This window comes from Anopheles maculipalpis, chromosome 3RL (genome assembly GCF_943734695.1).
Source record: "Anopheles maculipalpis chromosome 3RL, idAnoMacuDA_375_x, whole genome shotgun sequence".
NCBI lineage: Eukaryota > Metazoa > Arthropoda > Insecta > Diptera > Culicidae > Anopheles > Anopheles maculipalpis.
Window position 1 is genome coordinate 4,842,137 of NC_064872.1, and position 26,626 is coordinate 4,868,762.

The window sequence follows — 26,626 nt, forward strand, 5'->3', positions numbered from 1 at the left end:
TAATTTATTTGCCATTTTTCGAGTTCAAACCTACAAACGAAGTGGAAGGTTAAACATGTGGGCGATTAAACCTAATACCAGTTTGACTGTGTGTTATGCAGTACGGAGTTTCACGCATTCCTGGTGAGGCCCAAAAGTAGACAAAAAGAGGTTTGCTTTTTCTTTTTTTTTTTTGCATAGAGATACCACAGATACGATACGATTGAATTATTAATGCACAGTCTGTTCGGGGGTTTGGTTTTGGAGATTTAACTAAAGAAAATTACGACAATTTCGCGACTATACGGCGAAGCGACGAGAGATTATTGGCTGTTCTTAACTGGCCTTTCCTTGTGAGAAATTTTACGCTTTCCGATGGCGATTCGGATTGATGTTAATATTGTCACTGCTGATGCCTTTCACAACTATCCCGAGCTCATCATCGGGTGTGCTAAGCCAATCGCTTCCATTGCTCTCGGAACGTTGCATCAAGCGCTGCGACGAACTGGATTCACTGTTTGAAGTTCCTTCCGTCGCCGGACGTCTGCTAGAGGACCTTTGCTTGGCAGCATTCGTTTTCGGATCGGTTTCATTCTTAAGCGATATTAAATTCTCATAGCTGGGTGTTTTGCTGAGCGTTAGATTAAGCGCTTTCGTCGACGGGAACTGGTTGAAAATGTTAATCTCTTTCGGCGGTGCTCCTTCGTTCGGTGTATCGACGAGCTTTTCCACCTTGGGCCTCACGATACTGATGCCACTGTCAAGTGCACCGTACTTTGGATTCCCTATCGTACCGCTGCTACCGCCGGATGCCTTTGACTGTCCCCCAGGGTACAGCTGTGACACACCAGTCGCACCCGTCGCACCGGTCGCACTGTAATACAGTCCACTCTGGTAGCATTGGCTTGCGAGCAGATTATTACCACCGCCGTCGTGTGGCACCAGGAACTCACGTTCCGATCCGCTTATGTTCATATCACAGGTTCTACTACTTCCCGGAGCTAAATCGTACACTGCCCGGCCTCTAAATCGACGGCTTAGCGAACTTCCCACTTCGCCAAGATGTTCCGAAACATCCTGCCGTACGTCGGATAGATCGAGCATGGTCAAAAAGCCATAGTACCACGATTGTAATGCTCCACCTCCACTGGTACCTCCAGTGCTCGTCCCACCACCACCCGCACTACTCCCATTTATGCTTCCTCGAGCGATCAAACCTACTGGAATGTTTATCACATAAGGCTGGTGAGAAAAGCTGTAATGGTGGGCTAATGCGGCCAAAAACATTTCGATGCAGATGAGAAAATTTTGCAATTTGGTCGACAGCTCCAACTGGGATTCAAACTCGGACGTGTTACTGTCGAAAATGTCCTTAATAATGTCGTAGTAAACTAGGAAGTAGATGATCACACTTTGACTGGTGGGGAAAAAATGTAGGAAAGTTAATTTAATTTAAAAAATTCTCGATATGGTAATACTTACAAGAATGAGAAGAAAATAACCGCTTTAATGCAGAAAAATTTAGGCAGTGGTTTCATCGCCCGCAGCTCATTACGTGTGGCTCGATAAAACAGTGCCAGACAGTACATTGCGATCGACTGTGAGCAATTGTTGATGAACACTAGGTACGGGAATGCTACCGATGCACGGAACTCACCCTCACCGTACACGTGATTCAGCTGGCAGATGCTGTAATATAGAGGGAACAAGCATATTAGGTCCTTATTTTTTCCCGGGCAAAAAGGCTCGCCGTAATCTTCCTTACCATGCAATGATGGTGGTCAACGGTCTCACGACCGTGTACTGCAGTATACCGTGCTTGCAGTTATGCACAAACTCTCGGCCCATGCGCCACGTCGAGAGACAGCAGCAGGGAATGAAGTGATGCGTTTGTGTGTTAAACTCTAGAGCCCGCTCTAGGTCCATCTCGAGGTTAAGATAGTTCAGCAGATACTTCATGAAGTTGTAGATTACGTACGCTTCGTAGCATTCGCGTATACTGTCCATGTAGATCGATTTGGAGGGGTAGATTAAGCAGAGGAGCTGCAACAAAAAATGTGGCAATACAGGTTTAGGAGAAGCTTGATCTTCATAATTGAGCATCACCAACGTACCGCATTGAGCGCATAGATCGGTACCATCCACAGAATTCTGCAACGATAACCGGAATGCCCGGGAATAGATGGAGAAAAAGTGTATTAAAAAAACATGACTTGATAAGCTCGCTGGACGGAGGTGTAGAGATTTGTGTTACATTATCGGAGGTCAAGAAAAGAAAAGTGGCATGATAAGAGGCGCGATCGCCCTGTGTATGCTTCCTCAACGGAACAGACACAGACCTAGATGAATCATCTGGAACAGTTAATTAACAGTGACATACGATCGACCAATGATCGCGGATGTTAAAAATGTGCTCAAAGGTATGCTTTTTTACAATTTTCATTATTGAAACACTTATCAAATGTCGGCGACTGGAGTGTGAATAGGAAAAAAGGAATGATAAAGCTCAATGTACAGTGTTGGGCAAAATTCTAAGAACGATTTAAAATTATATTTTTGAGTTGATACCATTTGAATTTGTTCAAATAACTTTTATTTTGCTCAGACTCCTGTTTCTAAAGCTACTATCTACTGTTGGGAAAGACTTGACAATTTAGCTATTTAGGTGGTCAACTGGTAGGTATAGGTAGGTCCTATGAAACGACAAAGACTTCTCGTAAAACCTCTATCAGAAACGATTGTGCCAACCAGGATCCTTTGATATCGACCTGAGCGCCAAGAGACGACTAAGTTGATTAAGAATTGCGCTCTCACAATAGTTGTTTTGGTAAAATATCCTTAAGCTATAGATCTAAAAAGGAGTCATATTTTCCGAATACAAAAGTTCTGGCATAGTCAGCGGATACCGCAATCAACTTATATTCCTTCGAAGCTTTGTACATTCTCAAATTACCTCATAATCGAGATCGAGAAGTTTTAAATGAAAGGAGAAAATGTTCTCATCATCTCCATGATTGGCAATATAACCGTAAGAGAACTCTGCCTTGGCATGTATGTCTTCCTTGACAAAATTAACTCGTTTGTTGGATATTCATTATTGTGACTGATGAGGTGTTCAGAATGTGGTTTAGACCTCGTTCCATTGTGTTAACCGGATTACAAAATTTTAAAGCTAGCATTTTGTATTAAGTATATTAAATAGACTCATTGTTTTCCCAACATGTGCTTATCTGAACGATATTCTACAGCTTTTTTGTGTTGGTAATGTTCTTAACAGCGAGACGAAACTCCGTTGCATTTCAACATTACCGTGCCATAATTCACGGTCCAGTGCATCCATTCAAACGGAAAGCCTAATGCCCCACGTAGTAACCGAATGGTGTCGGGCTACAACACGGCAGCGGCGACCTGGTTTTATTGCACTCGCGTCCGTCACAAAACACGGTGAGCTAACATTTGTTTAGCTTCTTCTAATCGAGCTCGGAACCACGGAAACTTTACCATCGTCCTTTGCAGAGATTGGATGGCCGAGCAAGACAACGACGTAAACACAATGACTCATGCGTTTAATCGTACTTGTCCGGGGGGACTGCGTTTTGATAAGACGTGCAAAGAAAGTTGTCCAAGGTTTTCCGTATTTTGATTATATACTTGAAGCTTATATTTAAAAAAAGGGTTCGTGTGGATTGGGGGATCGCTTACCGGATGATGTGTCGCTGCAGCTGAGGCTGCGTGTAGTGGATCGTATGCTGTGCGATTTGCCATATCGAGATCGGTATGGCGCACAGTACAAAGAGGCCCCCGATCAGGATGAGCTGTCCTTTGCGGGTAAAGCCATCCTTTACCGAGTCGGCGATCAGCAGCGGAACAACAATGATTACAAATAGTACGTACAGCACTACCAGCAGTGGCCGTAACAAGACACGCCAATGAAGGCACATTCTTCTACTGCTGTCTTCGTGCTTCCGCCTAGGTCCTTCTCCCCTGGCATGCACTGCTGCGGTTTCTTTCTTGCTGGCTTTTCTTTCTGCACAACACACGGTTAGGGTGTACACAGCATTTTATGAAACAATTCACAATTCGGTTCGCTTTTCAGGGTGCTGATGGTGTTCGTTGATTGGTACAGTTTTATCGAGCTCTGTTCACTATTGTGGACAATCATCGATACTCTCAGCCATTTTCACCTTGTTTCACCAGAAGTGGGACGCATTTTCCCATCAGCTACACACACACAGATTGCCTCGTTTCGAATAAAATGTACGCAAAACTGTGATATAATTCGATTAGTTCACCGTCCCGTCTCTCGTACCCGTGCCAGAGATTACACAAAACAACACTTGTGCAGATTTGTTTACAAAATAATGCAACTTTTTCACTAGCAACTGCGAGTCGAATAGAGAGAGGAGAAATCGTAGCAAGCCAAACTTTGCAACTGCCCTTTGACAGCTGCTGTCAAATGGATCGCCTGTCAAACGGGAAGGCTGATTTTGGCAATCTGTTTGGTAAACAAAGACGCTTTCGGATCGCTTTCTGTACAGTAATCAGTGCATTGCATTTCATCACTTGTGCAAAATTGTGCAAAAAGGAAATTTGTTGCATTTAAATTCCTGAAACCTGAACCGAACCTAGAACCATGCTGATCCGTAACATTGAGCTCGAAAAGCAAGCCTGCATGCTTGTGAATTGGTACGAGCTTTTTGAGAAAGATACGATCAAGTCATGCATAATCCCGGTGCCGGATGATGTACTAGCGTATCTGCGGCAAGATATACTCATTCTGCCGCAAGAATGTTCCAACTTCACCGATGTGAGCACCGGCGAAGGATTCCAAACCACACACTACGACGCGTTCGATGAGCGGTTCGGTAGTGATGGTGCTGACGCTGAGGCAGAAGAGGAGGACGACGAACAACAGCCCACATTTCCAGCCTTTTCGCAAACACTTAAGGACGCGATTGGCAGCTTAGGAGGGAATGCTTTTTTGAAGACGGACTGGCACTGCCCGAAGGATGCACAGTGGATAACGCTTGGGCAATCGCTATGCGTTCGGGACATAACCGACATTTATCAGCTTCTGAAAGCGTCCAGCTTTAGCAAGGAAGACTTCCGCGAACGTTCCACCGTAAACGACAGTGGGTATCATATTGTGTTGAAGAAGTGGCGAGACATTCACCCAGGTTCGGAGTTTCGATGCTTCGTGCGCAATGGATCACTGGTGGCAATTTCTCCCCGACATTGGCCCTCGTATCATGAGCACATAGCGCGCGAAAGGACGGAAATTGTGAGCGATATTGTGTCGCTGTTTAAGGAAAAGATTAAGGACACTTTTCCACTTAAGGATTGTAAGTGATGGGAGTGGTTGCTTTTTTTTTAAAGCAGACGGCAATGATCTTTCTTGCTTTATTCTCTATCAGATGTGTTCGACGTGTATCGCCCCGGGAAGGATAAGGTCATTATAATGGATTTTTCACTGTATGGCAAGGGACATTCCGACAGTTTGGCGTTCGATTACGATCAGCTGGATGATGAGGCACTGGTAGCAACAATCGAGGAAGAGGATGAACCGGAATTCCGCTATCTGCCGAACGATTGCGGGATTCAACCGATTAAGCGCAACGTGTACGGATTTCCACAGGATTTCCGGAACTTTTTTCAGGGCGCTACTACGTCGGAGGGTGCCGGAGGTGACAGCAATAATCTGGTGAATCGATTGATCGAACAGTGCAATCTGCAGCAGCTGCATGATAATGAAGAATCTTAATGCTTTGGACGTGGAAACAGAATATATTGAGGACTAAAAAACAAAGCTCACGTTCACAAATTCAGTTCTCTCTCTCGCTCGGTCGGTAATTAGAATTAAAGAAGCCTTAAAGGTTAGTGTATTATTCAATCGCGAGTATTTACAAGTAGTTCACACTTTAGTTCGATCTGTAACGATGCATTTCCGAAACTTCTTTTGTTTTGTTTTTGCTGATGTCTCATCCGTTTCTCTCTCCTCCGGCAGCACACCGTCGCTTGCTGTACGTTCTCGTAAGGGTTCATTCGTAATTGCTACTTTAAATGTACTTCTAGTTGTAGGCCACCGCGCAGTCATCGCGTTTTCGCGTTTGTCGCTAAAAGAGATCCATATCATCACACGTAATATCGAGACAATCCTCTTGATAGCTGGTCAAGCTGCGCAACGGTGTCGGACCGTCCGGCAACAGTAGCCGGCACGTGTCCTCGGGACAGACGTCCAAATCTTTGTCGGCTGTGTGCAACGGTTTTTCTGGGCTCGTGGTTACGTTTACGTGGATGTTGCGTGCCTCAAAATCGGAACCACCCTCGAAGTTTTCCTCTCCCACCGGTGACGGTGGTGGATTTGATACTGAAAGTAAAATGGCAATATTTAAGCATGAGGAAATCTATGGAAAACTGTTTTGATAGTGATGGATAAATCATCATTTTCCCTTAAGTCGGATTAATCCGACTCCGAGGCATTCTGGAGTAATTATCCCGGAGTCTCTTTGTTAATCAGAGTCTCATACTCTTGATTACTCCAGAGTAAAATCCTCGTTAATCCGGTTTTTATACGTCAGATTCGGAGTGGATTCATTAACCCAGTCCGGAGTTTCCATCACTAGTGTGTATGCTACACTTGACTCACGCGTGCTGTGTGTTTCCGCCTTCAGATGCGACATGATCGGTAACGATGGCTGCTCGGCATCGTTCGTTGCCACCTGGCGGTTAAGCGTTTTCTTCAGCTCTTCCACCTTTTTGTCGCGGTTCAAACTTTTCGTCAGCTTCCACTCTTTCTGTTTCGCTTTTTTGTCCTCCTGGAAGATGGTCTTTTTAAGCTCCGGATCCACCTGCTCGCAGTGCTTCAGCAGGAAAAGAAACACTCCGCCCGGTGTGCGTCGTCGCCAGCCTTTCTGTAATGCGAATGAAAGAAGAAGATCGATCTTAGCAGGTTATGTTTAGCATAGGATAATAATAGGACGGATGATCACTTTACCATGACAAGCATCCCTCCATCTGCTTCGATTTTCTGTGTTTCTTTGAAAAGCTTCAGTGGTATCTCCTTGCCGAGCGCTTCTACTACACGCACTGCAAAAAAGAGGAAAAAAAGTGAGTTATTTTTGGCCTGAATACAAGTGGGATTTTGGAGGTGGGTTTTAAGCCAATAAGTCTTAGTAAGTTATTAGATAGCCAACGTGACCCCAAGTACAGGCATTCCCCGATATGCTATAGATCGGGGGAAAATTATATCAAATGTTATTGAAAATATGCAAAATATACCCGGGTAGATGGTCATTGAAATAAAGGATAAGCCAAGAAGAAGATAGTGCAATTTAATGACTTACCCATTAAATCCGTGTGAGTTTCGTTCAGCTTGCCCGCTAGCTCTATCCCGAACTGCTCGCTGGTACAGTCCTCCTCCACATTCAGATCTGGTATGTGCCTGAAATCGAATCTAGGGCGTAATTTTGCGTTCATATTGTACGGACTTAACTTAATTCCCTTTTTACCATCACCAGTGCGAGCGCGTGCATTAGGTTGCCCATGTGCAATAGAATGAGAGATAGAGAGAAAACGAGACATACCTTGGAGCATTTTGTGCACAGTCGTCACTATTACTATCGGTACTGGTATTTCGTTTGCCGATTCGATCCTTTACACTGCCCCGCCGTTCTCGATTCTCCACCTGTTCCGGGTACGAACTGTGCGACGTTCGCATACGCTTCCCACCACCAGCATATCCATCCGAATCATCCGAATTCGATTGGCGACGTTTTAGTCGTTCGAATGCATTTCCACTCTGCAACCGTTCGCGTAGTTTATAATCGTACGATTCCACATCCCGGTTCCGCATCCCGTTCGCTGTCACATCGCAACCTCGCATCGTTTCCATCAGGGTGTCCTCCTGTAGACTTTCCGTCCATATGTTATACTTGTTCGGTCGGCCAGCAATAGCAGCCGTGGTGGTAGCACGGGGCGGAACACTTGCGTTGCTCGAAACGGTGCTGGAAACCGTCGGATGGAGCGATCTTTTAAGGCCACTGATCCGTGCTGGGTGTCCTCGCATTCGTTTCGGGAAGCAGATCGATCCGAGCCGTATGTTGCCACTGCCGCTTTCATCCGAACTACCATCGGAATCACTTTTCTCCTGATGCAGCTCGTCATCGTCATGCTCATCCGAGACGATGTCCATTTGCCGCGGCAAACTAACGGAGACGGATGCAAACTCGTTCTTGGTCTGCTCCGGACGGGCCAGGGGAGTGTATCCATCGCTATCGCTATCGGATAACTAAAACAAACAAAGGGACAATCAGTTAGCGCTCCTGCTTCAAAGAGAAACAATGATCCTCCAAAAAGGAAACTCCACAATGCATTTACTTCTCCCTCTTCCAGGTCGCCTTTCGGGCTCGGCAAATTAAGAGTCTCGTGTTCCATCATTTGTGCGCCTTATTGGAAGAAAAATCTCGCACCGCACACAAAACGGGCGTAAGTGGGACAATTGTACGTTCGGCAAACAACCTAGAAATACGCCATAAGTGCGTAATTTGAGCTAAATATCGCTGTTCGCTTGCGAGGAAAAAAGTATCACCGAAATAATCAAACTGTCGCGGGTTTGGCGCTTGCTTGACAGCCTTTGTGTGACAGCTGATTGGTACGCAGGTTTTTGCTTGTAAGGGGCTTCGATATGTGAAACTTTCTTTTCGTGAAATGTTTCACGTTTGAACGAAGAGGGATGAACATTTAAATACGTCGTTGCATAGCTGTAGGGAACGTGCTTTTATAAGTGAAAAATGACGATTTTAAATCATTTAATGAAGCGTTTTGCTACAGGCTTTTTGGAGATAACAACATCATTGCAACGTGCATTCAAAATATAAAAAAGTAACTAAGAAGAGCACTATTAGTCTCACATCATCGTTCGTATGAGCAAAAGCTAATCCATCTGCCAGGGGATCAGCTTTTGCTGCCAGCTGCCTGCTCATCTCCGTGACACCAATTCGATACTGTATACCTAAAGTGTGCAAACAAATCACAACGAAATCACAAAGCGAAGGAGGTTTACATTTCGCAGAGAGCCAAGAGTTTGCATTGCAGCTCACTGTTTACCTTGCCATTGGACACAAGTTACAGGCCAATGTTGGCGCGCTGGCGATCGTTAACTAAACGGTTATATGATCTGTCGCTCCACCCTCTAGGGAGGCAAAATTTAACCGCCAATCATTAGCTAATATCTCACATCTTAAAAGGATTTCCCCCTGTTTGGTACAAAGATCATGTTGATCTTCGTAATCGTATCGAAGAAAACTACACAAAATAAGAAGAAAGGATAGTGGCGTCGGCACCAACTAGCTGCTATCGATGTAGAATTATAGACAAAAATCACGAACTCGCTCAAGCGCAGTATCAATTAGTAAATATAATTACCACTTTACCGATGTCGATCACGTTTTCTAAGAACACCAGTAAACACCGGTGGCACTTATTGCCGTTGTTTGTGCGGAATACTTAATGATTGCGTTTGCGGGGCTTTTTGCGGGTTGTTCTTGGAGCAAAGGGCAGACCCGTTAGCTGACGTCTGACCGACGGGGGTCAGTTAGCTTCCGGTTTTGGGGCATTATCTCTCGCGGCCGAGTTCGTCCTCTCGTTTCAGCACGGCAAACTACAAGTATATGATCGAAGTCGAAGTGCAGTTATTGGCGCGTGAGGCGTTGTAGTTTCACACGCTCTCTAGGCGCGGGTAGAGAACACGCGTAATAACCTTCGCGTTGGATGCATAAATTAGATTCCACGCCTTCGTTCGAATCGGTGCCGATCGATACGCGTCGGTTAGAGTAGTGGCCGCGGACTCGTCTCATAGTAAAAGCTCAGCTTCAAATGCATCACAACCACTAATTGCCCGTTGTGTTTCTACGTATGTAATTATAAGTTAATTTCAGGCAAACAGTTTACACCGGAATGATAAGAAAACGATGGTTTTTGTTTAGAAAGTGTTGATCATTGTATTTATTACAGAACTATACATCCTCGTACAGGTCGCTGTGTTAGGATTTCTGCAAAATTTCCGCTAATTTTCACATTGCATGGCGTCTCACAAGCAACGAACGTAGAATAAACAACATTAAAAAAAAAACGTAAATGTTACATAATTCAACCAAAATCAAATAGTAGTAGATGGCCATCAGTATGTCAGTACTGCGTGTGAGTCACATACAGACACAACAAATATCACAAAATTCGAAGGGTTCGCGATTAGAGTTCAATGATGGTAAAGCGTGGAACGGCTTTCACACGCTAACAACTCCTAACGGAGCGAGTATGTGGACGGAGTGGAGTGTTGTTGCCGTAAGGGAAGGGAGGCAAATTTCCTTGCTTCACTGGCACCGGTGTCCTTGCGGTGAACGGAACTCAGCTAGCCTCACTGACAGGATGTTGATGAGGTGTAATTGTTGTTGTTGACGATTACGACACTTCCGGAACATCTCTAGGCATTACCCTCCTGTTGAATAATCTATTCCAGCTTGATACCCTCCTTCTGGGCCTGTTCGCGGTACTTCTCGATGTACTTGTTCTCCGGATCGTACTTCTTCTGCAGAGCATCCCACTGCGTACGGCGGTTCTGGATAATATAGTTGATCACCTTAATAGCACCGTTCCGCTGCTTCTCGCTGCACTTTTCACAGTCTGTCTTGAGGGCTTCTGGCAGGATCTTCTTCAGCTCGTTGCCGTCCGGGGTGCAGCGACCCTCGTCCAGCAGACACTTGAAGTAATTGTTGAACAGACGGTCCGACTTGAGGATCTCGTCCACATCGACACCATCATACTTGGTGGTGTACTGCTGGGCGGCCACCACACCGACCAGGGCAAGGGCAACGACGATGTACAGTTTCATGGCTCGTTTTTTAAAACGAGTTCTCTGTAGGTTGGTACATAAAATTGGAAAAAATATGTCAAATAAGGATGCACCGGAGGTAGAACATTTCACACTGATAACTGTTGTAACAACGGTTCCAAGAAACTTTATCTATGATCTACGGCACGATCACTAGATTTTCGGACTCCTTATCTTGATTGCTCGTTACTACTAACCTGGAAGGAGTGTTGTGTGTGGATTCGCAATAGTGTGCACTGCTAAACTGTGCTCTATCTACCGATCCGGCAAGCCTTTTATATATTGAACCAACCAGCTAGTAGCTGACTTGGGAGAGGTTTGCCGTGACGAAAGCATCGTCAGTCACACACATACACCGGGAGATTTTAACTCGCGTGCGATCTCGGGGTCTCCGGTCGGCCGGCTAGGTATGCACACACTACTCACGACCGGTTGTGACGACTACGTCCGCTAGATGACGTTAGTACGCATTGCGACGAAAAGTGCATTCGACTGCAACACAACAGCGAAGGGAGGAGAGGGCAAACGAGAAATAGATCGAGCAGTAACGGAGGATGGATGAGAGTGCATGATCGTGAACTTTTCAGTGATCTCTCCTTCGCCCTAGACGAGGCACAGCGGGCCTTTCTGATAATTGTACAAGACACGAGAGGAATGTTCATTTTCGCACCTATTTTTTTGGTTTTGTCATAATAATCATCTTTTCTTGAGTCTGCAAGTTTCCTCAATATCCGCTCATTTTGGCAATGCACTTTGTGATTATCGATACCAAGCCCGGTGAAGCTTTTAGGCCCCGTCCTCCGCTAGCGCTAGTTGAATTCGACGAAAACGAAGACGCGGTGGAGCTGTGGCGGAGTTTTTCTGGCGGAAGTGGCGCGCGTTGCGGTACACGCGCATCTGAGTCGAGAGAGCCACGGTCCAAGGGGTCGTGCAAATTTACGTTGCTGGAAGGTTGTAGGTTGTAGGTGCCGTGCCAATGATGCCGGCGGTGGTGGTTTGGTGAAACTATTTTTTTCCAACCACAATGGTGGAACGTACGCTTCGTACAATGGACCACCTCAGTGGTAGTGGTGGTGGCGGTGGTGGGGTGTACCCGAAATCGTCGGCTTCATCGGCCAGTGTTCGGGGGTACTCTCTTGTATCCTTGATCAGTGCTAGAATTGTTTAGTTGCAGAGGTATAAAAAGCGATCGCGGTTCTGCAGTAAGGTACAGTCGGTGCTTCAATTGCAGCTTGAGAGCTTCTTCTCTTGTCCAAAACTCAATCACATTTACTTCGGTTAGTTACTACCAAACAGCTTCCATTGGAGTGTGTGTTTCATTTTATAAATTTTCTGTTTTGTTGTGTTTCGTTTTTGTGGTGTGATTGTAGCATTAAAAAACCCAAACCAGTTGCCATCATGAAACTGTTCGTCGCCATCGCTTTTGCGCTGCTGGCTGTTGCTGCCGCCCAAGACCAGTACACCACCAAGTATGACGGTATCGATCTGGACGAGATTCTCAAGTCAGACCGTCTGTTCAACAACTACTTCAAGTGCCTGATGGATGAGGGCCGCTGCACCCCGGACGGTAACGAGCTGAAGAAGATCCTGCCGGAAGCGCTGCAGACGAACTGTGCCAAGTGCAGCGAGAAACAGCGTGCTGGTGCGATCCGTGTGATCAACTACGTGATCGAGAACCGCAAGGAGCAGTGGGATGCTCTGCAGAAGAAGTACGATCCGGAGAACCTGTACATCGAGAAATACCGCGATGAGGCCAAGAAGGAGGGCATCAACCTGGAATAAGTGTGGCCCCTTTGTTAGTCAGCGGCGCGAGCGATTACATACGCTCTGTGATATTGTTTTGTTGATGTTATTTCGAAAATAAATGTGAAAAACCTTTGGACTATGAAAAAAAATCCTGCTTGAAGTAATTTACTTTACTAAAATTGGTTAAAATAACTGTTTTTGAGAGAGCAAAACATTTACCCGCCAAACGATTCACTTGGATTGACATTGAAATATTGCGCAACGTTTATGCGGGCAAGGTCGAGTACTTGAATATTGTATTCCAGAACGCGATTCACGAATATGCCGAAGTTTGACAGCTCGGCTATAGGTGCCATCTCTTTCATTTCGCCACCAAAACAAAACATTTCCAATTCCAGAGGGTGTGCGGTGTGTTGCGCTGCTGGCCTATGTAGTTTTCGGATAGTAGTTTTATGTTAAATTTTGGTGTAACTTTAGCATTTTTAGTACTAAATTAGTGAACTAGCCGGATTGCGGAAAAATGGCGATGGAGCTAAGCATCTTAACGCTCAATATATGGTAAGAACAAGAACGAATCGCCGATCGATTTTTTATGACCTCGTCCTGGTTTTGTATTCTTCGTTTTATGTCCCGTAGGGGCATTCCGTACGTGTCCAAGGATCGGGAAGTTCGCGTGAAAGCGATTGGAGATGTGCTGGCCAGTGGTAACTACGATATCGTTTCGCTGCAGGAAGTATGGTCGGACAGTGACTATCAGTATTTGAGACAGCGGGTGGAAAATGTTCTTCCCTTTTGCCACTATTTCTATAGGTAGGTCAGAAAAGATAGTGGAAAATGGTATAGAAAATGAATCATCGCTTTGTTTCCTTCTCCCCACCCTTGCAGCGGTGTCGTCGGTTCAGGGTTAGCGATTCTCTCGCGCTACCCGATTGTATCGGCTTTCTTCCACGCCTGGTCCGTGAATGGGTACATGCATCGCATCCAGCACGGCGATTGGTTCGGTGGGAAAGGGGTCGGTATGGCAAAGATCTCCGTAAACGATCAGCTGGTGCATGTGTACGTTGCTCATGTAAGTTTATCCATTAATCATGAAAACCCCGAGACGCTGCTTCTATTTAGTAGATTTTGATCCGATACGAGTCAACTGTGACGTGATTGGTGGCATTAAGATATCGTTGGTGAACCCCTTTTTGTTATATTGTAAGCCACGCGGTGTTGATTAGACACCGCTGATCTTGAAATTATAGTAACTTCCTACTTCCTGCAGTTGAAGATAGTTTATGATCGATCGATCACTCGGTGGAGACGCATGGCTCTTTATTTCCATAATATGTTAATGCTACAACCTCACAACGACCCAAGCTGATTCGCAATGCAAAAAAAAAAATTAATTTCTTTCCTTTCCTGCTCCTTCTTCCTCACTCTGAAACCATCGTACCGGTCGGACAAAACAGCTTCACGCGGAGTACAACCGACAGTGTGACGACTACATGGCGCATCGTGTAATACAAGCGCACGATACTGCACAGTTCATTGAAAGCACACGCGGCCAGTCGGTGCTGCAGGTGCTGGCCGGCGATCTAAACACAGAACCGGGCGATCTTGCCTACCGTGTGCTGGTGACGAGCTCCAAACTGAAGGATTCGTACGATCGTAAAGCGATCGGGAGTGCTGTCGGCACGAACGAATGTCACACGAATAGCTACACTGATCCAACGGCCGCCAAGCAACAGCCCAATGGGAAACGGATTGACTACGTAATGTACCGGATAGGGGACAATTACGAGGGACGGTTACTGGAGCATCGGCTACCACTTCCAGGACGTGTCCCAGGACAAACATTTAGCTATTCCGATCATGAAGCGGTATACGCTAAGCTGATCCTGAAGAAAAGTTCTTCAACTTCCACCATCCAGAATCTGATCGCCTGCAGCAGTGGCAAGGAGGAAAGCTGTGATCGTCTATCACGGGAAGAATCGCAACGGGAGGCAGTTCTGGCACTGCGCGAAAGTGTAGCCATTTGCAACGAAAGTCTAAAGCAGCTGGAATCACACCGCCGTAGCTACACACTGATGGCAATCGGGGTGATTATCGTGCTGATCAATTTGCTTGAACTGCAGGCACCGTATGGGTTGAAGATCGCTTTTTTAGTGCTCAAGTTTCTGCTGTGTGCTGTCATCATATTCTTCGTCATAATGGCCACCATCTGGAACGTGATGGAAAAACACGGTATACTGGCGGGCAAGCTGTCGATGGAAATTGCCCTCAAGGGGTATAGTCTCGATGGGTCGACCGGTTACGGTGGAGCGACGAGTGAAAAATGAAAAACTGATCCAACGCCCTCCTTGGTGCGTTTTTTTCCGCGATTCCATTCCGTGTTCGACCTTCCACGTTTGCTGATGCTGTAACGCACACCAGACACAGTACAGGCATCTGGCAAATAGTTTGTTAAAGCAGGATGATATAGAAACAACACATTCCCCCGAAATAGAAGTCTCCCTCTGTGTTGCACGCTAGACCAGCGGCATGCATGGGAGAAAAACACTTAAATGCGTCGGTTTGTTGTTTTCGATTTCAAGATTTTAGCTTTAAAGTGTACCGAGAACGCGAAGGGAAAACTTGATCCATGGTCAGTTGCATTGCTGCCACGCAATCGTGCAGGGCATTCCCTTGATTGTGGTTGAGCGATAAGCGCCGAGGAACAATGATGCACTACTGACACCATTTAGTGTCGGACAACGATTTTCCACCCATATCGGATCGAATCAGCTGAGTCAGCCCGATAGAGTTTGTGTGGTGGTTTATGAACCATAGAGACAAGCGAGTAAGTTATTTTATTTTTAAGCTTCAAAACATCTACAGGAAGGATGTGATGATGGATACGGTTGGAAGCATTTTAGCAGAAAAGCAGATACTCTAGCTATGAGTAATCTGTTTTTTTTTTTTGAAGAATTTTCCAGCATTTATTTTCCAATGCCGACCCTTCGAATGTACGACAGGCAACAGGTAACCGAAACAACAAAAAATCATTTATTATTGCACGCAATTATTAGAAATCCGATTAATATCTCTTAGGCGCACTACTGATGTTACACTCGAAAGATCACGAAACAAATTGCGCCTAGAATGACGTCAATGAAGAGGAGGCATCAGAAGAACGGAGCTGCAAAATAGTGGAGCAGACAAGTTTCAAGTGCAGCAGCAGCAGCAGTAGTAGCACTATTCAAACTCATCCATCTTCCACGAATGAAGAGATGAAGCAAATCTTGAAGGCATTATTTGTGCTTCAATTCCGTAATTTCGTAAGTCATTTGCCAAGTCTGAGGGCTCTTCCTGGTAATGTAATGTAGCCATTTGCTGATTCGCAGATTTAGGATAGAACATTCGACAGCATATCAACGCATGCGCCTTCGATCCAATTGGCATCGAAAGGGCGCACCAACGTGACGCAAAAAGAGATCGACATGCGGCCATATTGAATATGGATGTATACCTTTCGATGCGAGCTTCCTGGAAGCAGAAGCGCAATAGGAGGGAATTCCCATGCAAGAAAACAAAACCGACAAGAGCTACCGGTTTGTTTGATGGAAATGTTCCAATTTCCGCTGAAATGTCGAATGTGTGACGTCTTTGACTTGACCGACATTACTTGGGTGGAAAAGTACCCTTCTCCATTGAGCATTAGACAGGTTAGGTTAGGCTGCATGTGCCGGTACTAAATGGGACCCGCCGGACCTGACGCGCGCGTTCGTTGCACAACGCGCACCGGTAACGACGTTGCGCGGAGGAGATGGCCGTGATTAAACGTTACGACTGTGAACTTGAACTTGATCTCGTTTTTTTCTGCGCTTCACGGACAGAGAGTGCGCAGTGCTCTGCAGGCGAGTCGAGCCGGACGGTTGGATGAGTTCCAAGATGAAAGCCATCCACGGCGGTGCTTCGATCGGTGCCGAAGGTGCCTTTGGAACGTTCGACTCGTCGTTCGACTATCTTGCGAGAGAAATCAGGCGGAAACAGCAAGGAAAGGAAAAACATTTGGCAATTGTATGCCTCAGGCGAATCGTATCTTTAGTTTTTTTTTAAATTCGTGCTGTGTGTATGTGCTACAAACCCAATGTCTGGGACAATCTTAGGCCTTAGGCGGAATTAAGCGAAAGATAATCCTCCACATGTCGGGCCCATTTTCTTGGGCTAGAAGTTATTCACATGATCTTGTCATGATGTGTCCATGATTGATTGTGGGCCTGTCAAATGTTGGAGCATATCGAGTTCTGTGTGTGTGTATGTTGAAGATTGAGAAGATCGTTTCTTCTTCTACTACACCGAAGAAAAAGAGTTCTTGCATACATGCGGAGGTCAATGATCTGGTGATGGCAAGTTATCTCACTTCTGCAGCTCGCGTGCTAGTTCCATCCGGCTGTGTATACTGGTTGTTCCATCCGGCTGTGTACAACAGTTTTGCATCGCAAAGAGGGTAATAAGTTTGTCGTTTTTATTTGCTCACATCAGCTGATAGTAGACATTTATTTTGAGGGGTTGTTCATTCCACTCTTTTCAGGTTCATTGCGGAACTGCAGAAATTACATCATTTTTGTTTGGATTTTTGTTTATTAGAATGCAATCGTTTTACTTTCAAACCAGACCAGTGGAAAAGGGAAAATGGCATGTGAAGTAGGACAGTCCGTTTACTGATACTAATTACTTAGTTTTGGTGCATTACAATCGGTTCCGTTTGACGATCTACAATTCTGGAGTCTATCTTGGTTAAACTTGTGATGTCTGGTACCATGCACATGACATGACTCGTCCTAAGAAGAGTCTTTCAATTCTAATTCATTGCACAATAGTAAGGTACACCCCATAAAGCTTGATAAATGTCTTATACAGTTTCAGCTTCGTCTGTCAACATTTCGTAGCCTTTCTGTACAATCTGGAATAAATTGGTCCATGAAGTCAATATCACTTTGGAGTTTCGAAAGATCTTCTTTAGTTTTTCTCTATCATCAGAGATTCGGTTTTCTTCTCCAAGATACCCCTAAACGGGAAGATCTTATCAGTGTTTGATTTTCCATATCGAAATCCTTTCTGATATTTCTCTCCAATTGTCTGTTTGAGGAATTCCGAAACTGTACATTACAATTATAGTTTTTGCACGTCGTAACGTATGCGTAGTGTATACAAAGATACACGTGAATCATGAGCAAAAAAAATCGTCAAAATTACTACTTCTCTATCGATCGATTTGCCGACTTTGACCGTTCGTCTGTGGTTCCAAGGGCAGAGGAATTAAGTGTCCGTGACGTTACAATTTCAAATGCGTCTGGAAGACACGACCCAGACGTCGACTGCACCAAGCTGGTGATATTGTTCTCTTCTTCCTCTCTAAGCACTCCTTGTTGCTTGATGTCTCATGAATCATGCCCACGTATGAGCGCATCGATTGATCGTTTATCTGTTAATTGATATCCTGTCAAAGTCGATGATGCTGTACTCTGACTTGCAAAGAGTCCGTTAAGCTCAAATTTGCAAGAATGATGGCCTTGTTTAAAAATCAGGAAATAGTTCTTTGACAGAGAAGGACATCACAATTGTTTTGTTAGACACTAAAGAGAATATTTAATACACACAAAAAAGGATACAATTTTTTGAACAATTTTAAAGAGGCGATAAGTGGCTGCCGTCAGGAAATGCAGCAGCTAGTAGCGTGATCTGCAAAGTGATCGTATTTTTACACCCTTACACCCCCCCCCCCCCCCCCTTTTATGCTTCAGACAGAAAAAACAGACCATAACTCTACCCACTCTAGCTGTTTGCAAGACGCATATAATGACCAATGACGCACGCGGAGGCCATTGACTTGCGCAGCCAGACAGAAACAGAAGTGTCATCGAAAGTGTAGTACATCGCATCGGCTGCTGCAAAACTAACCATCATTAGGAAGATCTCTCGACTTGAAGTAGGGTTGTGGGGAAAAAACACCTAAACAAGCAAAACAGTTCAATTCGTTTCGCAGGGTTCACTTTTTTTGGCTTAAGCCTCGAGATGCCCCGCCAAAAAAAAGCGTGTAATGGATTAACTGCGTGCGTAACGTGCGGTGTGACTAACTGGAAACCGTTTACCAGGCGTAGCCAATTACGGTCGAGATTTACGATGGAAAATTTTCTCACCACCCACTTTAATCCACCTCTAATTGACCGTCAACACAAACATTGAGCTTTCGTGTGTTTTGTGCAAATTTGGGGGAGGGAGGGAGGTAACAGAAGGTAACAATTAACACATATTTAGCTAACCATGTTGGTAATGTTAATCGCTCAGAGGGTGCCACACCGTCTAATAAGGTGTCGAATATGGCAAAGTTAAGAGGACCTTTGATTTATGATCTCCAATTTGATAAACTAAACGCTTAGATAAGAATAAATAATATCAGAAGATCATGAAAACACATGTTCTTCAATGCCTAGTGAAGGTTCCTCACATCAAAACAACAGAAAAAAAAACTTTAGGACACAATTGAGCCGCATCTAAGCGTAAACAATCGATAACCAAGACATGGCAAAACTAAATAGCAAAATAGTGTGAACGATCGCCTTTCCGTTTCCTTTCTGGCGAGCACTGTACTTTGGCTTGTTACGTATTTTCTGGGTCGTGTAATGTTTACCTTTCCTCGCAAAGTGCAGCTCATTTTTGGACACTTTTTCGTAATCAGCGTTTGGTTTGGTTTAGCGAAATAGATAAACACACGATAAAGCTTTTACCGATCGGGTGAATCGTGGCAATGTGTATGAGGAGGCCATGAAGTGGTGAGTTGGTGGTAGGTTCGTAGCAGGGTCAGTTGCTAACACGAAGGGACCGTACGTGGGTCAAATTATTTCGCTAGAGATAACTTAAGTCATGGAAGACAGAAACGGCAACCCAAGGATTATCCATGTTGAAGGACCGAAGAAGAAGTATAAGATGCTTTAAATTTTAAGCTTCAGAGGACCATCTTAATCTTAGAGCTAATTGATCAAAGTATGCTCATACCAACGGAGTAGTTGAGGAAGGCTCAGGAAGCTGGATTCCCTTTTCTTCTTTACTTCCCTTCATGGCCTACTAGGTCATGCCTACTGTGGAATGCTTGAATAGATGTCTTAACGTAGTTGGATAGTCAGTCCTCACTGTGGCGGAATGGTCAAAATAGGGTTCGAAGCCCGGTTCTGTAGTGTGAAGAAGAGACCTTCAGTATACGAGACTCAATACCGGGGCACTAAATCGCACACGTAAGAGTCATATAAGAAGCAAGTATAAAAAGAGGTATCAAGATTTTCGAGTCAAAGGAGAAGAAGGAGAAGAGGCACTCAGCACAACCTAGAAATTACGTTCAGCTATCAGAATATCAGCTGATCGTTGATGATGTTTTATTTTAATATCTATTTATGCTCTCAAGAGATAGAGCAAACAACAGACAAGCAAACCCCGATAGAAATGTTTGTCTTACGAAGAGGACAAGATGTAAACAATAGACAGACAGAGGCCTTTTTTTAGTTCCATTCACCCCAGACATCTCATATACTGACTCCAAATTTGGTAAACATTTTTTCCTCCTCCAAATAAACTGATAAGTGTGCTTTCGCTTTGCTCAACCGTGACGTAAGTAGTGGACAGTTGGTTTGCTGAAATCTCTCACCTCATCGGATAATGTCCTCCCAAATGCGGCTAGGTACGTTTGCAATTCAATCTTATAAGAGGTCGAGTGGATGCTTTTTTGTTTACTTATTTCGTGTATGCAAGGAAAGGAGAAAATGGAAAGAATCCACAAAGTTTCACTGGCCTAGTCGGAAGGCTTTTGTGATGGTATTATTTGAGGATGAGTCTAATGAACAAAACAATTATTTCCGGTTATGGTAAGAAGAAAAACCACAAGCTATCATGATGAGGTGGAATTAATTGCCACCGAATCGATAGAAGATGAAAGTGATCATACAGATCGATTAGAGTAGAGTAAGAGTGATTTCTTACTTGAATTCTTACTAGAGGATCTTATAATGCATTCCACACATTTTTAACACAGCCAGTCTGCACCACCAGAACAAGTAAACAGAAAGCAAGATCGCGAGTGTGATTTGCGCAATTTTCTGGCGGTCAATTTTGGGGCTTCGGAATTCCCGGACCGCTCGTTCTAGCTTGGCATCAGCAAGGCAGAAGTGCGATAATTTCCGATTGGCGTGTGTAATTACGGAGCTTCGTTGGTTGTCCGTTTGCAGGCGATCTTCATGCATGTTCTCTCCAGTTTAATGTTTATTGCGCACTTCGGTCTGTTTATTATTGATCTTTTTTTGTGGTTTCTTGGATATCGCATTTTCTATTTGCTTAGCAATCGTTGGTGACGTGGATGGGTGCAGGGGTAAGATTCGAGTTGAGGAAAAGAACACAAAACTAGAAGGAAACCAATTTCCGCACCCCCAAAGTGCGTCTTAGAGGAGGTCTTTTGGCAGCGGGATAATTGTTCTAGCTGTTGAGGTTTATGGTTTGCAAAACAAAACGTCGATGACGTGTACTAATTGATATCTTTTGTGAAAAAAAAACAATACGACACACACGGAGAACATTGGCCAGGAATTGTTCCGGAGTTAGCTACTTTTAAGTGTATTCTGACACACTCGGCAGTAGAGCTAGCGTAAAGAAAAAGATAATAGATAACAATAATTGCCTTCTACTGTTCGTGATCGATTAGACGGACACGCGACGTGGAAAACCTTCATCGCCCTTCCTAGGGGTTGTTCGCTTATGATGACTAATGCGTACAGCCGCCATTTGTCTGTCATTTGTCGGACGTATGAAAAATAGGCCACCTAGAGAAGATTGCGCTAATTGTTGATCCGATGGTGGTTTTGTGTGGTTAGAGGGAGAGAGTTGTGGTGCATTACTTGTTCGTGAGCAAAGGGTGGGAAAAAGGTGCCTTAAAGCGAGGGTGTGTGTCAATAGGATTCTAGTCGGATATTGCCGATGGGCAACCGGTCGGGTGGAAAATTATCGTTTACATGATCCCCAACTCCCTCATAATCGTTCCAGCACACGTGGCACGAGTTGAATCTCCATTACTACTTCTGCACTATTGGTGGGTCATCGACGGTGTAATAATTATGGCGTTTGGGGTTGAGAAAGCGTTTCGATTATCGCTTTACACTAGGCGCGATCGATCACGGGAGTTGGATGGAAAATTCTACTCGCCATTCAACTGCTCTACGTTTCAAGGGTGTGCATACCCTTGTACGGTGTATTACGTGGGCAGGACAAGGCTGTAGAGCAACAGCAAATGATGCTCGTGTGAATGTTTTTAGTTGATCGCAAGAAATCATAAATCAATGCGAGCAAAAACATGCTGCAAACCTCAACAGTGTAGACTCTGCTGCCGCTTAGTTCGCGAAGTAGATTTGTCCGGTTTTCTCCTCAAGACACAAGTCTGCGATCCGACCGGGTATTGCAGGGCTTAAATCTTTCTCCCATGTCTGGTTTATTTGGGTAAAGTATGATTGATAACTTTTTGCCAAAAAAAAGGTTGAATTCTTCGTTTACTTTCTTCTACTTTCTGCCGACGATTGCCAAACTTTGATCAACGATTAAGCAGACCCGAGCATGCGAATCTAGTTCGTTCCAGTAGATCGTGCTGAATGACCGTTAAATCCAGTACCAACGTTTGATTGACATTCAAACGATTAGACTGGACAGCAAGGGGCCAGGATTATGCTTTACGTTCTGCACAATTTCTCCTATTTCTATCCCGTGTCTAAACGCTCGTTCGAAGTTATTGATAACTGGTTTTATTTGGGTGACGAGGAAAAAGATTGCCAAATCTCCCCACAAGTAACTAGGCTCAAAAGCTTATGTCTGGATGCTTCGAGACTAGAAGATCAACTGATCCTCACTTACTCGATTTCTGGACTTCTCCCCCCAAAACTCTGAACTTGAGGATAGTAGTTTCATGTACTTTGTCCACCAAGCCCTCAACGGACCTTTGTTTAATCTGGATTCTCGGTGAATAGACGACATGGTTGAAGACTGATGATGATAAAAACCTCGCACGGGCAATAAGCACTAACCGGTGTCTGTGTGTATATGGCCGAGGGCGTACGTGAAGACACTTCTGCTTCCAAAAATAAATAAAATTAACCAACTCACATCCCACTCGCACTGCGTGGCTCGAGCGTGCTCTTGCAGGATGGATATAACCGTTGAGCAGCGAAGAGTACTTGCACACCTTAACGAAAAGAAGAGCTCTGATGCTGGGTGCTGCCTCCGTATCGAAGATCGCCGCGTGCGATAAAACAGGAAAGACGATCAGCTGCTGCTTGAGGGAGAGATACCGACCGAACTCATCAGAAATCTTCGAATTGGTTCGACTGACGACACAGACACACAAGCCAGCCCAAGGCCTAACGAAAAAGAAACAAAAAATAGGAAACACACCACACAGACAAAAAATTAACATGAAGGAGCATGATGTTGAGAAACGGTGTGCGGCTGGCACACGACCGGGATCGCAACAGGGAGGGTTCGGAGGAGGGGCAGGGGAGGTCGTCGGGAGACCGGAACAAAATTTGCCGATTCGGTATATAAGCTCGCTCCAGAGCCACAGATAGTCACAGTTTGGCTTCTGCCTGTATTCAGTGAGCAACAAACGAGTTCCAACCACCAACGGTAAGTATCACCGTGATTCCTTGGTCGGTTTGTTAAGCGTTCCCCAAAGTGAAGGGGATTAAGAATTGTACCAATAGTGGCTGAGCAATAGAACTGAGAGTTGAAGCGTTAAGTAATAAATTACACAAAACAACGTTAGAACAGTAAACCGAGTGTGCTAATAAGTAGAATGTGGTGAAAGGGGTCTGAATAAGTGTTTGATAATGACGAGTGATAAACTCCGCGCATCAAACTATAGCGTGTGAGAAAGTGCGGTTCAATAATTATGTGGCTTTAAACGGTTTACTCTCTATCGGGTTCGTCGTTTTGATGAGACTCGTTGAAGTCTTTCGTATTAGAACACTTTCAAATGGCTGCTAATTGAAATATTTCACTGAAACTTTCACGAAAACATTTCAATTATCTAGTAGGCTAGTAAAGTTTCTCATAAGCAGAGTAGTATTCTAAAAAGAAAAATATATATTTTGCCCCTTCCCAAAAATGATCTTTGCTTCTTGGAAGCTTCAATCTCCCTGTTTTCTAATGTGCTGCGTACACATGTTGACAAACACTATTTGCGCGACGTTACCCGCATGCGGTGCAAAGTTTGTTTTTTTTTTATTGTGACCGGTTGTTGAGGTTGATTTCTTAGAAGAGACGTTCTGTCTCCCAGTAAATCGTTAGCTTGTGGGTAGAATTTATTCATAAAAGATACATATTTCAGTCACCTATACACACCCACTTTTTGTGCCGGAGTTTCGGTGTAATCAGCGATAACTAGCACTGACTCATCACTTATCGTGTATAGTATCCCGGATCGTGAAGCTCCGATCCGCCACGTGGAGGAGCAGGGTCGCCTCAACAGTCAGCCTCAGTGTTTGTGTGTTGTGTGTCTTGATTTGTTAACACAATGCAAGGGTACTGTGCTGTGTGACATTAGTAGGTTAGCGGGTTGTTTCGGGGGGGCTCACAACTCATTGTAATGTTCGCCTCGCTCACAAACAGCGTCACAGGTCAGCTGCTACAAGCGAAAATAGTGTATAATTTAGCTTTAGATTTAAAATGTTTCCAACAGTTCAGAAAACAGCATTCAGCTCGATAACTTCCATAGAGTGCCACTAGCCTAATCGATCCTCTGTGTTTTTGCCTCACAATTCCCCAGTTAATCCACGCCGCAAAGATGAAATTCTTCGTCGTTGTCGCTCTGGCCCTGGTTGCCGTCGTTGCCGCCCAGGACAAGTACACCACCAAGTACGATGGTGTCGATCTGGATGAGATCCTTAAGTCGGACCGTCTGTTCAACAACTACTACAAGTGTCTCCTGGATCAGGGCCGCTGCACCCCGGACGGTAACGAGCTGAAGCGCATCCTGCCGGACGCCCTCAAGACCGACTGTGCTAAGTGCAGTGAGAAGCAGAAGACCGGCACGGAGAAGGTGATCAACTATCTGATTGATAACCGCAAGGATCAGTGGGAAAATCTGCAGAAGAAGTACGATCCGGAGAACATCTACGTCAACAAGTACCGTGATGAAGCCAAGAAGAAGGGCATCAACCTGTAAGAGGTGTGCTGATGTGTGTGCCCCTGGCGAAAGACGCTGTGTTTTTGTCAGTGTCAAACGTTCACGAGACGGACAATGGGAAAAATGACTGGACGAAATGGAGCGAGTACCGTTTAAGACAACTGGATGCATACCAATAGCCGAAGAGCAACAAACTGCAAACCAGACATCACCCAGAGACACCGCGTCGTTAGCCGTCATCATCGTCGAATCCTATGGGTTCATGAATGCGTTAATAAGTTGTTTTTATTTGAACATGAAAACCTACCCTAACAGTTCGGAGCGAACGTGTGCAGTGTGCCTTCTGAGTGAACTTCAAACTTGTCAACAACTTCATCAGTATACATACACCAACGTGAAATAAACATACCGACAAACAATTTTAACAAAAAAAGCCATTGATGCGAAGTCAATTCTTCATCAAAATCCGAACTCTCTTCTCATACCATTTGCCCATTTCGATGCAGTTGACCTACTGCTTCTTGCTTCTCACTCGGCGCTCCATTTTGGGAACATTCCGCTTGCATAATAGCATAATTTGCTTGCACCAAGTTTCATCACTCGTTTCATCCTTAAGTGTGGCGCAGTAATAATAGCGCCAATCTTGCCGAATGCATTTCGATCGGACGATCTCAGCGATGCAATCGCATGCAGCAGCAGTAGCCACATCACGCACACACTCATATAGTGGGCGAGCCACGAAAAGCTTTCGTTTTCTTCCGAAAAAGGAAAGCCGTGGAATGAAATAATTTCGATGATTCGATCGCGCCACCATGGTCATGAAGGTGGTTTGAGAAATGTTTACACCCTTGCTTGGCGCTTGGGGCGGGTTTTTTTTATGTGTATAGTTGGGGGTTTGAAAAAGGGCCGGTTTAATTGTGAGTTGCCACGGAGGTGTACTTATTGTTATGGATGGGTTGAACTATGATCCTTAAGAACTTGTGGGTAGCGTGTGTTTGGTTGATCGTTTTGGAGGGGGAAGTTGCGTAATATGTAAAGCAAATTATGCAATCAGTTTTGGGTCGTCACTTACAACCCAACAAGGAAATGTCAGCAGATGATAATAGGACAAGAAAATCAGTAGATTTCATAAAAATCAACCACTGAACAGAAGAGATAACTTGGTTTGTGTCGTCGTCGATCGTCAAGGTAACATGCAGAACTATACACAAATATCGAAAATGCACGGCTATGAGATTTAATTCAATTTTGATCAGATTATTTGCTAATCTTCCTTCATAAACGCAATTAAGTGGCATTTGATCTAGCCTGTCACAATTGATATAAGAATGATGATGATGATAATTTTACTTTAACAACATGAATCCTCCTTGAACTTCTCTCTAATTTTTTTCCTTAAAAAATTGACTAATATTACTTCAATTCTACCTCCAAGAAGCAATCTACAAAAGTATGTTCACCATGGTTCTAAGTCACCTTTTAGCAATCGCTTGGTGCTTTGGTCGTAGCTGTCCAAAAATACATATTTGCATTTTTTTCATCCTCTTTCCGAATGTTAACGATCCGTTACTATTTCGTCTGGGATGTTTTTGGGTTGTAGGAATCTGATTCTTGACATTTTTTTCGCATTTGTCTAGAAGAAGCCTAGGAATATCCTATTAAAAATATTTAAACCCAGCCTAAACAGTACCAAGCTGTCTTTCATGCTACTTACGTTTAAACGCGCTAGTTATCTATTTCCTTAAAGCGCTCTTCTTGGCTTTCTGTTATCAATAGTGATTCTGTAGTGTTCTACGATGCACTTCTGTTATTCAAAATATTGTTATTCTTGTGAA

At 44.5% G+C, this 26,626-nt stretch overlaps 9 protein-coding genes across 14 annotated transcripts in view; 6 read left to right on the plus strand and 3 right to left on the minus strand.

The window, feature by feature from the left end:
- The window catches only part of LOC126564444 (mucin-2-like), a 363,283-nt gene that overhangs the window by 301,288 nt on the left and 35,369 nt on the right, over positions 1-26,626 (plus strand). The window lies entirely within an intron of this gene.
- The window catches only part of LOC126563903 (kinesin-like protein KIF14), a 107,768-nt gene that overhangs the window by 80,822 nt on the left and 320 nt on the right, over positions 1-26,626 (plus strand). The window lies entirely within an intron of this gene.
- On the minus strand, positions 343-3,920 carry LOC126564372 (transmembrane protein 184C). The gene is made up of 5 exons (XM_050221400.1): positions 3,682-3,920; positions 2,094-2,130; positions 1,745-2,022; positions 1,462-1,668; positions 343-1,396 (listed from the first exon to the last, which is right to left on the minus strand). The coding sequence occupies exons 1-5, from the start codon at positions 3,918-3,920 to the stop codon at positions 343-345; spliced, it is 1,815 nt and encodes a 604-aa protein (XP_050077357.1).
- Positions 4,613-5,740, plus strand: LOC126564945 (cell division cycle protein 123 homolog). The gene is made up of 2 exons (XM_050222073.1): positions 4,613-5,321; positions 5,394-5,740. The coding sequence occupies exons 1-2, from the start codon at positions 4,613-4,615 to the stop codon at positions 5,738-5,740; spliced, it is 1,056 nt and encodes a 351-aa protein (XP_050078030.1).
- LOC126564581 (phosphorylated adapter RNA export protein) lies at positions 6,081-8,448 on the minus strand. Its single transcript, XM_050221659.1, has 6 exons — positions 8,356-8,448; positions 7,563-8,266; positions 7,323-7,432; positions 6,974-7,065; positions 6,626-6,890; positions 6,081-6,346 (listed from the first exon to the last, which is right to left on the minus strand). The coding sequence occupies exons 1-6, from the start codon at positions 8,413-8,415 to the stop codon at positions 6,093-6,095; spliced, it is 1,485 nt and encodes a 494-aa protein (XP_050077616.1). The 5' UTR covers positions 8,416-8,448; the 3' UTR covers positions 6,081-6,092.
- Positions 10,487-10,867, minus strand: LOC126565623 (ejaculatory bulb-specific protein 3-like). The gene has a single exon (XM_050222819.1). The coding sequence runs from the start codon at positions 10,865-10,867 to the stop codon at positions 10,487-10,489; it is 381 nt and encodes a 126-aa protein (XP_050078776.1).
- The window catches only part of LOC126565616 (ejaculatory bulb-specific protein 3-like), a 142,033-nt gene continuing 127,661 nt past the window's right edge, over positions 12,255-26,626 (plus strand). The window contains exon 1 of the mRNA XM_050222810.1: positions 12,255-12,662. Within this exon, the coding sequence (XP_050078767.1) occupies positions 12,266-12,649 (384 nt within the window). The 5' untranslated portion in view covers positions 12,255-12,265 and the 3' untranslated portion in view covers positions 12,650-12,662. The remainder of the gene's footprint in view (positions 12,663-26,626) is intronic.
- LOC126564744 (putative neutral sphingomyelinase) lies at positions 13,132-14,937 on the plus strand. 2 transcript variants are annotated; one of them, XM_050221842.1, is made up of 4 exons: positions 13,132-13,171; positions 13,250-13,423; positions 13,499-13,682; positions 14,068-14,937. In XM_050221842.1, exons 1-4 carry the CDS (start codon positions 13,134-13,136, stop codon positions 14,935-14,937), a joined length of 1,266 nt encoding a protein of 421 aa, XP_050077799.1. In that variant the 5' UTR covers positions 13,132-13,133. The 2 variants fall into 2 exon arrangements, with proteins under 2 accessions (XP_050077799.1, XP_050077800.1); XM_050221843.1 differs by lacking the exon at positions 13,132-13,171 and having other exon boundaries at positions 13,256-13,427.
- Positions 24,439-24,834, plus strand: LOC126565622 (ejaculatory bulb-specific protein 3-like). The gene has a single exon (XM_050222818.1). It carries the CDS (start codon positions 24,450-24,452, stop codon positions 24,828-24,830), a length of 381 nt encoding a protein of 126 aa, XP_050078775.1. The 5' UTR covers positions 24,439-24,449; the 3' UTR covers positions 24,831-24,834.

What these genes read in the sequence shown, in the direction of transcription:
- LOC126564581 (XM_050221659.1), bottom strand. Translation starts at nt 8,415, where the DNA reads ATGATGGAACACGAGACTCTTAATTTGCCGAGCCCGAAAGGCGACCTG. An exon ending in GCGACCTGGAAGAGGGAGAA is followed by an intron (nt 8,267 to 8,355) that starts GTAAATGCATTG and finishes TGTTTGTTTTAG; the next exon opens with TTATCCGATAGCGATAGCGA. An exon ending in GGCGGAAACACACAGCACGC is followed by an intron (nt 6,347 to 6,625) that starts GTGAGTCAAGTG and finishes TTTTACTTTCAG; the next exon opens with TATCAAATCCACCACCGTCA.
- LOC126564945 (XM_050222073.1), top strand. Translation starts at nt 4,613, where the DNA reads ATGCTGATCCGTAACATTGAGCTCGAAAAGCAAGCCTGCATGCTTGTG. An exon ending in CACTTTTCCACTTAAGGATT is followed by an intron (nt 5,322 to 5,393) that starts GTAAGTGATGGG and finishes ATTCTCTATCAG; the next exon opens with ATGTGTTCGACGTGTATCGC.
- LOC126565623 (XM_050222819.1), bottom strand. Translation starts at nt 10,867, where the DNA reads ATGAAACTGTACATCGTCGTTGCCCTTGCCCTGGTCGGTGTGGTGGCC.
- LOC126564372 (XM_050221400.1), bottom strand. Translation starts at nt 3,920, where the DNA reads ATGTGCCTTCATTGGCGTGTCTTGTTACGGCCACTGCTGGTAGTGCTG. An exon ending in CGATCTATGCGCTCAATGCG is followed by an intron (nt 2,023 to 2,093) that starts GTACGTTGGTGA and finishes TTTTTGTTGCAG; the next exon opens with CTCCTCTGCTTAATCTACCC. An exon ending in GTTATTTTCTTCTCATTCTT is followed by an intron (nt 1,397 to 1,461) that starts GTAAGTATTACC and finishes TTTCCCCACCAG; the next exon opens with TCAAAGTGTGATCATCTACT.
- LOC126564744 (XM_050221842.1), top strand. Translation starts at nt 13,134, where the DNA reads ATGGCGATGGAGCTAAGCATCTTAACGCTCAATATATG. An exon ending in ATCTTAACGCTCAATATATG is followed by an intron (nt 13,172 to 13,249) that starts GTAAGAACAAGA and finishes TATGTCCCGTAG; the next exon opens with GGGCATTCCGTACGTGTCCA. An exon ending in TTTTGCCACTATTTCTATAG is followed by an intron (nt 13,424 to 13,498) that starts GTAGGTCAGAAA and finishes CCACCCTTGCAG; the next exon opens with CGGTGTCGTCGGTTCAGGGT.
- LOC126565622 (XM_050222818.1), top strand. Translation starts at nt 24,450, where the DNA reads ATGAAATTCTTCGTCGTTGTCGCTCTGGCCCTGGTTGCCGTCGTTGCC.